Source organism: Rhea americana, unplaced genomic scaffold, assembly GCF_003343005.1.
Source record: "Rhea americana isolate MKP2758 unplaced genomic scaffold, rheAme1 scaffold_317, whole genome shotgun sequence".
Lineage (NCBI taxonomy): Eukaryota > Metazoa > Chordata > Aves > Rheiformes > Rheidae > Rhea > Rhea americana.
Window position 1 is genome coordinate 678933 of NW_028186443.1, and position 10689 is coordinate 689621.

At 39.6% G+C, this 10689-nt stretch overlaps 1 protein-coding gene across 1 annotated transcript in view; it reads left to right on the forward strand.

Annotated features, from left to right (window-relative positions):
* The window catches only part of PITPNM3 (PITPNM family member 3), a 117758-nt gene that overhangs the window by 65402 nt on the left and 41667 nt on the right, over positions 1-10689 (forward strand). Inside the window, exons 5-6 of the mRNA XM_085310342.1 lie at positions 3430-3506; positions 5044-5279. Coding sequence (XP_085166468.1) covers positions 3430-3506; positions 5044-5279 — 313 coding nt within the window. The remainder of the gene's footprint in view (positions 1-3429; positions 3507-5043; positions 5280-10689) is intronic.

Below are 10689 nucleotides of genomic sequence, written 5' to 3' on the forward strand. Positions count from 1 at the left end.
TGGTAATCAGTGAGCAGAATCTGGCTCTGTTGTCTTTAGTCCCTCACATTGATTATTTATATACATTAATAAGATCTACCCTACACCATCTCTTCTCTGGCTAAACAATCCCAGCTCCATCAGCTAATCCTCACGTGAGGTGCTCCAGTCCCTTAATCTTCTTCATGCCTTTTGCTGGATTTACTCCAGTATGCCCATGTCTTCCATATTCTAGACAGCCCGGAACTGAACACAGCACTCCCGATGTGGCCTCACCAGTGCAGAATAGACTGGAGGAATCATAGAATCACAGAATCTGTAAGGTTGGAAGGGACCTCTGGAGATCATCTAGTCCAACCCCCCTGCTCAAGCAGGGTCACCTAGAGCACGTAAGACAGGGTTGCATCCAGGCGGGCCTTGAATATCTCCAGAGAAGGAGACTCCACAACCTCTCTGGGCAACCTGTTCCCAGTGCTCCCTCACTCTCACAGGGAAGAAATTCCCCATCACATTCAGGTGGAACTTCCTGTGGTTCAGTTTCTGCCCGTTGCCTCTTGTCCTATTGCATGGGACAACAGAAAAGAGTTTGTCCCCGTTCCCTTGACACCCTCCCTTCAGGTACTTATACACATTGATAAGATCCCCCCTCAGTCTTCTCTTCCCCAGGCTAAAGAGGCCCAGCTCTCGCAGCCGTTCCTCACAGGGCAGGTGCCCCAGCCCTCTGATCATCCTCGCAGCCCTATGCTGGACTCTTTCCAGGAGCTCCACGTCTCCCTTGTAGTGGGGAGCCCGGAACTGGACACAGTACTCGAGATGAGGCCTCCTCAGGGCTGAGTAGAGGGGCAGGATCACCTCCCTCGACCTGCTGGCAACACTCTTCCTAATGCACCCAAGGATACCATTGGCCTTCTTGGCCACAAGGGCACATTGCTGGCTCGTGGTCAACCTGTCATCCACCAGCACTCTCAGGTCCTTCTCTGCAGAGCTGCTCTCCAGCAGGTCAGCCCCCAGCTTGTACTGGTGCCTAGGGTTATTCCTCCCTAGGTGTAGGGCTCTGCACTTGCCCTTGTTGAACCTCATGAGGTTCCTCTCTGCCCAGCTCTCCAGCCTGTCCAGGTCCCTCTGAAAGGCAGCACAGCCCTCAGGTTTGTCAGCCACTCCTCCCAGCTTGGTGTCACCTTACCTGGCCTCCTGGCAATGCTTTTTCTAATGCAGCCCAGGATTCTGTTTAGCTGCAAGAGGGTGCTTTGTTGGCTGTATTCAATTTGTTGTCCACSAGGCCCCCAGGTTCTTCTCTTCAGAGCTGCACTCTGGTTGGATGTTCCCTAGCCTATATTGATGCAGAGGATTATTCCTTCCCAGATGCAGGACTTTGCATTTCCTTTTGTTCAACTTCATGACATTTCTGTTGGTCCATTTCTCCATCCCATCAAGGTCCATTCATCCAGGTCACTGATGAGGATGTTAAACAATACTGGACCCACGATCAGCCTCTCGGGGCCACTACTAGTGACTAGCCCTCTAACTGGAAGTTGTGGTACTGATCAGAACCCTTTGAGTCTGGTAGTTCAGCCAGTTCTCAATTCACCTCGCTGTCCACTTACTCAGCCTGTACTTTTGCAGTTTGTCTATGAGGATATTATGAAAGAAAGTGTCAAAAGCCTTGTTAAAGTTGAGATACCTAACATCCAGTACTCTCCTCTCATCCACCAAACCAGCCATCTCATCATAGAAAATCCATGCTGACTTCCCAGTCACCTTCTTGCCCTTATGTTTGGAAATGGGACACAATGACCAATAAACACCTGTTAGAGAAAGCAGCAAATCAGAAGTTTGATGTTTTCTTCTTTTTTACTCTTTCTGCCTGAGAAATCAGTATTTTAAGGTCTGGTTGCAGAATCCCATAGGATAAAGTGTGAATAAGTGGGCTTCACAGGGGTATGTTTTTTACAGTTTCACTCAACTCTTCTGACCAGATGTCTCAAAGTGTTGGAAGAGACAGGAAGGTGTAGTGCTCTTTGATTCCTTAACAAGAGGTTGGCCCCATGTATGTGTGATGTTCAAACTGACAACAGTACTAATCAGATTTCATCCTACAGCTGTTTCCTAGGTAACCATGGAGCTGTAGAAAAAGGACTGAAGGCAGTGTGAAGAGACTAGATACATCATGCAGCAGGTCTTTCAAATGGCTATAGAAATGCTGTACCCTAGCAAGCATCTTCCTTTTTCTGAAGGGCAGGGAAGGTCTACTCTGAAGGCAAGCCTTTTTCATAATCACTTGCAGCAGTTCTGCTTCCAAAGTCCAGGCAGTGGACACTATCTTGGTTTAAAAGCTGATGTCCTAACCATCTCGTTGCTTACAGCAGGTTGCTGTTGAGCTTGTCTGTTTAAGTAGTAGTTGCAAATGGATCTTTAGGATTCTTGGCTGAAAGTGTTTAGTTGTCTAATCCCTATTTTTTGTCTGAATATTCTGGTTTGTTTGTTAACAAAGTTGAACGAACAGGTATTGCAGATTTACTGTGTGATGGCCAAGAGAGTGCAGCTAACTCTTCCTATGAGGCATTTTAAAAGAAGTAGTCAGTGTTTGTCTCCAGTGCTTTGACTATGTAATTGGCTGTGGCTGTCATCAGTAATTAAGTGACTGAATCTGTTCTTACTGAAGCCAAAAGCATTCTAAGTCCTGTTCCGACACCAGTGCAGAGGCATTCGTTTGTTATTACGTGGGATGATGTAATAACAAATTACAGGATTACAAGATCCTGTTTTGCTAAAAGATATTAGCAAAACACTATGTTTCTCTACAGTTGTCTCTTCCTGGCTGTCAAATGGCAAAGCTTTTGGAGGAGGAACTGTCTTTTGTTCTATGTTTCTGTAACTCCTAATGTACATCCTGGTAATAGAGCACTGCAGCTGCTTCTGGGAGTTGCCCTGGTAGGTTATGGAGGTTTATGACAGAGTTGGGTGCTGAAGGTCTTTGGAGTTGTGTCTTAACCTCATTCTCTTGCTTTTTATGATAATAGCTCGTGCCATAATGAGAAGTTAAAGGCTCAGTTCTCTTGCCTACATACAGGCATTTAGTACAATTTCATAGAATTTGAGACACTCCAGAGCATCTTTAAGATATCTACATGGGACTGGCAGAGATCTTGCAGGACTTAGGGTGACCTCTTCTACTGCTTTTCCAGAAAGGCACAGGTGACAAACAGYGGCTCTACTGGTACTACATACCCCTACATAAATACCTCCTGTTCTAAGTGTTACTGTAAGAATAGAAGGTCCTTCAGGATGTAGGATTTCAAGAAGCTTGGTCTAATGTTCTGTGTGTTCAAAGGACTTCCTGTGAGCAGACTTTTCTGTATTGAAACTATAAATGTGTCCAACTCCACAGATGTCTGTAGAAGATGAGATAGCCAAGTATTTATACAATAAATTGTATCTTTTCCCTTTCAGGTGAATTATATAGAGCTTCTTTAAGAAAGCAAAGATTCCCTGCACAAGGCAGTATTGAAATGCATGAGGACAATGAGGTGAGATTGTTTCCTAAAACAAGCTCCTCTAATTTCCAAGGAACAAACATATGGAAATACATGTTGATGACAAAAGTCAAGCTAATGCAATTGCACAGTAGTCTGCGTAGCTACATAGCTACATGTTGAGACATATTAAATGTTTTAATTGACTATTTATTTCATCTTCTGTTCAGTAAAAGCTTTCATTTGCGTCTTTTCTAGATGCTTTTAGCATAAGCATAAACAATATCAGTAGACATCTCCAGTATACCTAGCCCCACAGCTATGTTTTACTGAGTAAAAATTGGTACTTCTAACAAAGATCAACTGTTAAAGTTGACTGTTAAACTGTTAAAGAGAGGAGGCAACATACAGATACAGCAAAGCAGCAAAGGTGCAAACCTAACCGTTAGATCTTGATCAGTTTGTGAGACTGGGGTAATAGTAAAATGTAAAATCATTAAACTTGATGAAGAGGCCTTTCTTAAAATAAATGGAGGTTATTTCACCATGTTACGTCCTTAATGGATTTTATTTAAACTACTTTCCTTTTCAATACATCTTCCAATCTAGCAATCCACATTCCTCAGAGAGGGCAAATAGAATAAATATTACTGTTATTTTTATCCTGTGTTCATATTGTGTTGGGAACTAGAAGGTGCTAGGAGTCATATTGTCTAAAGCAAAGAAGAAAACGATGGAAAAAATCAATTGTTCAGTGCACTTTCTTTTGAGGATATATGACTCTCAAGAGGTTTTTTTAAGTGAGGAGTATATGACTCTCAGCTGCTTAAAAAAAAAAAAGGAGAGAGAGAGTTGTGAGACATTCAAAACTTTCCATTCTCAAGTAGGTAACTTCTTTTCCTTTCTTCCTGAGTACATCACCTCTCCTTCCAAAGTTGATGTTTGTCTGTCTGTGCATAAACTTACACACTCAAATGTGTTTCTGAAGTTTGTGATCAGCAGCTGCAATTTATTACTCTTTCAGTAAGTGTTTTGGTAAATTAGCCCCTTTTTTAATTTAATAAGAAGTTGCCAGTCTCAAAAAGCTGAGAGAACTGCATCAGCTGCTTTTGATACATGTTTTCATTAGCAGAGAAATTTATTTTCTTTTTAGAATTTGTGATAATTTGAATTCAACTTTTCCAATACATGTCCAAACTTTTCCAATAAATAAATAAAGATTAGCCTAGTTCATGATAACCCATCTTTGGATGCTGGACATCTCCTGTCTGGATATATTTCCAGTAGCTTTTGATGTGCATGAAGTCATTTATAATCTTTGTTCATCTGAAACCTACATCTGAGCTGCAAGGGTTTTCTGGCAGAACACAGCATGCTCTACCTGGTTTAGACATACTTGGATGAAACTGACTTTTTTTTTCCTCTCTTCCCACAAGTCAAGTATCACAAGATGATCACAGTGGAAGCAGGGAAAAAAGAACAGTATTGGTAATGGTTTGTGGATGCTGATGTTAAGTACTGTTCATGTAAAGGTTGTTCTAAAAGTCTTTTTAGATGACTCTTCCCTTCTTATTTCCCATCCTCCTTCCAGGAGGGAGCTCAACACCAGAACTGCAAAACTCATGTGCTGATTTTGATCCTGCATGGGGGGAACATCTTAGACACTGGAGGAGGAGACCAGAATAGCAAGCTGGCAGACATCAACACCTTCAGTTCTGTGTTTGAGAAGGTGACTCAAGCCCATTTCCCTGCTGCTTTGGGCCATATCTTGATCAGGCTCGTTCCCTGTCCAGCGATCTGTTCCACGGCCTTCTCTCTTGTTTCCAAGTAAGTTAATTTGCATTTTTTCATGACTGGCTTTGCAGTGTGGTTTTGAATGACTTTCTATCATCCATCTTTTTCATAGTGAAATGTTGTGAGTCCATCTTAACCTTTTGCTTACTGAATGAGTTGGAACAAGCTTTTATCTATTTTTAAGTGAATGTATTAGTACAAAACATCTGATTGGGACTACAGCCTGTTGTCTGCTTATATCCCTCCTCCCTCCAAAAATCCAGAACACTAGGGGAGGTGAAGAAAACTGAGATAATTGTAAGCTTTTCTTTTGTCTCCTTTAAAAATATATATATATAAAAACCCCAAAAGTCAACACTAGTCATATTTTAAAACTGAAACATAATCAGATTTGCATGCCCATATGTCAGCTGATATTTGCATATCTTATTTATGTGTTCCTTATTTGGCTAATATAGGAGTAACATGCTATGGAAAAACCTGTTGATAATTTTAATATTTTTTCTAGAAACAAAAATGGCATATTGCTAACATTGGTTTAGGGGTGTAATAGAATGGAGCTTTTGAAGCATTGCTGAGAAAGTGGGACTAATTAGGTAAATTTTACTTTGCACTGGAAATTGAGGACAGAAAGAACTATCTAAAATGTTAGTGATTTAACACCTGTTGTCGTGGTGAGGGAGAATTTACTTGTGAACATGACTTTTCAACAGGACTAAAAATTCTACTGTCTCTTTACTCCTAATAACAGCTACTGCACTTTGAAGTTTTGTAGCACAGCTTACATGTAAAGAATGTACCATATGCCATTCATACAATATAATTGGTGTAACAATAGCACCATAAATGCTATAAATAAGCAAAAGAACTAAGTTTCTTTTTACTCAAACTGAAACATTTTGACTTTCTTAAAAAAAATGTTTCAATTAGACGTTTTTCCAGTGAGAGTTTCACTTGAGAAGAGAAATTCCTTGAAAATGTTTCTGTTTTGATAAAACTGTGTTTTCCAATGGGAAGTCCTTCTGTTAAGGAAAAGAACAGCATGCTCCAAGTTGACAAAATGTTGGTTGTGGTTGGTTAAATTTAACCATATTACTTTGATCTTGCATTTTATTCTATCTTTACAAACATAAAACTTTCCCCTTTTAGAAAACAGGTTTCTATTGGGGAGTTATTGTAAAGTAGACATTTTCTCCACTGAAAGTGAGTTTCAGGTATATTTAGTGAAGCTGCTTTCAGTTTAAAAAAAAAAAAAGAAAAAAGAAAGAAAGAAAAAGGGGGGAAAAAAAAAGATTTGTCCTCCCATTTCTGACAAAGTCCTCCACTTCTGTGAATCAGATCTTAAATCAAATCTTAAGTGAATCAAATTGTTACCAATTTTCTGTTTAAGAGTATGAGTAGTTTGAAAGGCTATGGGAATTTTTTATGCTTATTTTTATTGAACATCTGAACATGAATTCTGATGTCAGTTTGATATCTTTTGTTCTTTGTTCAATGAGAAATGTGGGAACAACTTGAGAGGGARCCAATGTACTCTATCCTGGCAGTGCATAGGATGACCTGGCTGTGCATGCTTAATGGACTTCAAGGGCAGAACTGAATATCTATTAGAACTCGATGAAACATGTTTTAATATATGACCATTCCAAAGGGATGAGCTGAAATGCCAAAAATTGTTTAGTGAAAAAATGATTGATTTTTCCCTTCCCCCTCCCCCTTTTTGGAAAACATATGAGCCCTTTTAAAACAGGAGGTTCCAGTGTGGGTCACTTCTTTTAATGGGCTTTAATATAATGGCTCTTTTAGACTACTGGGGTGAGTTATACAATCTCAGATGGGAGACTTTTAAGCTGAAACCTTATAGAACACTTTTAAAATCTGATCCAAACAAGGATGTTTAGATGTGACACGTGTCCCTTGCTGTATCATTTTTCAGTGGCATGGTCACTGTGGTTAAAAGCAATGAATAGATTTTATTCTTAACAATTATGTAACTTTGCAGCTGAATCCAAAGAATCTTAGTCTGCTTAGTAAACATTAATGCAATTGACAATAGCTTTATCTGTCCTTTATATCTGAAAGAACTGAAGCACAAAAAGGCGATATTAAATTCACTGATGCTTTTACTGAATGATAAAGTACTCTTGAGCAAGCATAGATACAGTTTGTACATGCACAATTTGCACAGCTCCTGAAGATGCCTTTTATTAGGTTTTCTACCTTCCACACTCCCTTTACTATGTGCGTGTAACTTACAGTATTATTGCAGTGTTCAGAAGTCCTGGTCCTGGACTAATAAATCATTAAATTCTGCACAGTGCAAAAAGAGAACGAAAAGGTGTCTTTTAGCTAGAAAAGCTCGCATTAGACAAGAAATATCTGCAGTTGCCAATAATCTTGATTTAATAAAGTCTGTGAGTGTGGTTGGAAGAAAATAGGTTTCAAGGATGCTAAATTGTAATGAAAAGCTTTGAGTGAACAGAAGTGAAGAGAGAATGGTAGTGATGTGCTGCGATCTTGTAATACCTTCCTTGGATAGGAAGGTAGTCCTGAAGGCTATCTTAGTCCACAGTCTTCCTTTTAGTGGAGACTTCCCAAAAGGGCAATACATTTGCAGGATTAGGCGTGTATCTGTGACTTCCTTGCTGGAGTACACCAGTGTGAGTAAGGGCTCTTCTTGCTCTTACTATGGTGGCCCAAATTGAACACTCTGCCATGTCTCTACTTGTTTGTTTCTCATTCTTCCTTTCCCTTGATTGTCGCTCCAATGTGTTATACAGAAAAAGTGTTAGAGTTTGGCTTTGCCTGTCTCTGCTGAGAAAGGAATGAGGATTCTTATTGCCTTTATTCTTGCCAGTTGGATTTATAGTGAAGTGGCTCCTCTTTATGTAGTCTTTGGCTGCATCTACTGCTAGTAAAGGAAATTCCTGCAACTGCTCTCTGACACTGAGGCAGCTAGTGGAGAATAGCCTGTGTCTGTATTGTTAAGTCCAGTTATCCCGTAACATCCTGTGGTAATAGATAGAGTAGGTATCAGGAGTACTCCCCAGCCTAGGCTAGTTCCTGAGTCATATCCAGGCTTCAGCAGGGGGAGCATGAGGATAGACTGTGTAAGGGCTCTTCCAACAGTGTACCAACCTCAATGTTTGGGTTCTCATGCCTGGGGACTTCCTCCCTATTTAGTTTTCCAAATATAACTTCTGTGAATAAACCACAGATAAGGAAGAGGGAAGCAAACGGGGCAAGCCTCCTGCTAAGATACAGGCAGAACTATGAATTGGAGTTTCCTCCCTAAGCTGCTCCAGTGAAACATTTTATTTTGTCACCTGCCCAGGGATATATTTTAAGTGATATTCCTGCACTAGGAATGTAGATACTGTATATCTGATTATTCATTGCTCTGTATTTTGAATGTGTGCTTTTCACAGGTGCAAAGGGGTGTGAAATGCTTCTAACATTATATGCATTCTATTTCGTATGTGTTTCAGTGCCTGGAAAGTGTCAGCCTGTGGTTTGTAGGGATGCTATGCTGTATCTAGGTAGTAAGGAAAAGTTCACTGTGTGCTATTCTACAGTCTACATGTGAAATTTCTAGAAATAAATAAGTCTCCGGTAGAAATTTTCTAGAGAATTCCCAACTAAAACCAAATACAGCCTACTGGAGTGGAGTGAACAGGTTGCTACAGACATACTTTCCTTAGCAAGAACCTAAGAAATTGCATCCAATTTGTTGGTAAAGCTGGGGGGGGATGTTTTTGTTTCTTCCTCTAGGGATTATTGCAGTTGCACATAGTATGAGCATCTCTTCTGTGGTCAGTTCTTAACTTTAGAGTCCTTCACTCTTTCTTCCCGTGATGCCTCTTCTGAAGGAGGTTGCTTATTTTACAGAATGGTAACAGTCAGTTACTTAGTAATTGCTGTTTCATTACAATGTGCATTGGTGCTGGCTGAAGACAGTTGCTTGTTTCCTGCTCCATTATCTCCCGAGTCTAGTCGGACCAATGTGTTGCATCTCTGCTAATATACGACTAATATGTATTTATCTTCAGCCTAACTGTATACCTAAGAACTGAATGTCAAATGGGTGTTCTGTTTTTGTGCTGGTCTCCTAAATCACTTGATTCTTAGTGAATGCATCTGTGTTTAAGCAGAGGTTTAGATGGATTATGGGTTATGGTACAATAACCAAACTGCAGGATTATACTTCTAAAACTCATTAAAGATTGGCCAGCCAAGGAAAATCTGTATCAACTTCTGTGTCCCTGTACAGAATATTGGCAGTACCAATGCTGAGAGATTAATCTATTTCAGCTTAGTGCTTCTTGCTCTATTAGCATTCAGAATTGGTTGTATTTCTTTCCTACATAACTTTTCCATATGTGGTCTCCCTGCTCAATGGTCTGTTTCATATCTGCTTATGAAGTCCTGTTTATGGGAACTGCAGATCAAAGTGTGTTTAATACTGAACATTGTTTTTTCAGCTGTGGACATCCATTCTGTTGCAAAAGACACTCTGTTTCCAAATTTCCACTGTGCCAAATTTCAAGGGATGTCACTGCTTTGAATATGTTTGAAACAGCATTAGTTTTGGAAGTTGAAAGTTCTGCAGGATTCTTGCCATGACTGATCTCAAGCAGAGTCTGGGTACCCTCTGAATCTATTACGACTTCAGTATGGAAAGGTGATTTACTGTGCATCATTTGCAGAAAACCAAGGATGTGTTATTTAAAAAGGAAGATGGGACAACAGCAGAAAACAAAAAATGCACTACTACCAAACTTACAAAGTAGTCTGCTTTTCAAAGCACTTTGAAATGAATGCTCTGAGCTGAAGCATTTGACTGTTTTTAGTGTAAATGCTGCGTAATTTGGAGCACAGAGTTATGCTCTGCATCATATCCGAGCTAGCTTCAGTATGAGATACTAATTAAAGGAGTATATTAAACATAACCCCTAATCCATTGATGTTTTCTGTATATTTAGCTATATTCAAGTATATAATCAGTAAGTGCAGTATGTGACTCGATTTAAGAATGTATCAGAAGTTCTTTAAGCTTCTTTCTCACCGGTTGAAAAGGTCTTTGTATTTTTTCCATTTTTCTCTTACTTGCTGAATGCTAGAGCTATCTTGCTTTTGTTTTTCCTTGCTTTCATAATTTATTTCCTTCCGTAAGAGATAGAGACTTTATTGTAGATTGCCAATGAGTTTGGATATACCTTTTCTGATGCCTGAAATTTTAATACGAGARGTTTAATACAAGAATAAAATGGTAATGCTTTTTAATGTGCACTATATTGAAAAGTATCTTGTGTTAGCTCAGCAGCCAGTAATGTAATAGAGATAAAACATTGCAAGCCTTTAACAGTAGCAGTGGAGGAATGTGTGTGTGTGAGATACATATATATATATATATATATATATATATATATATATATATATATAT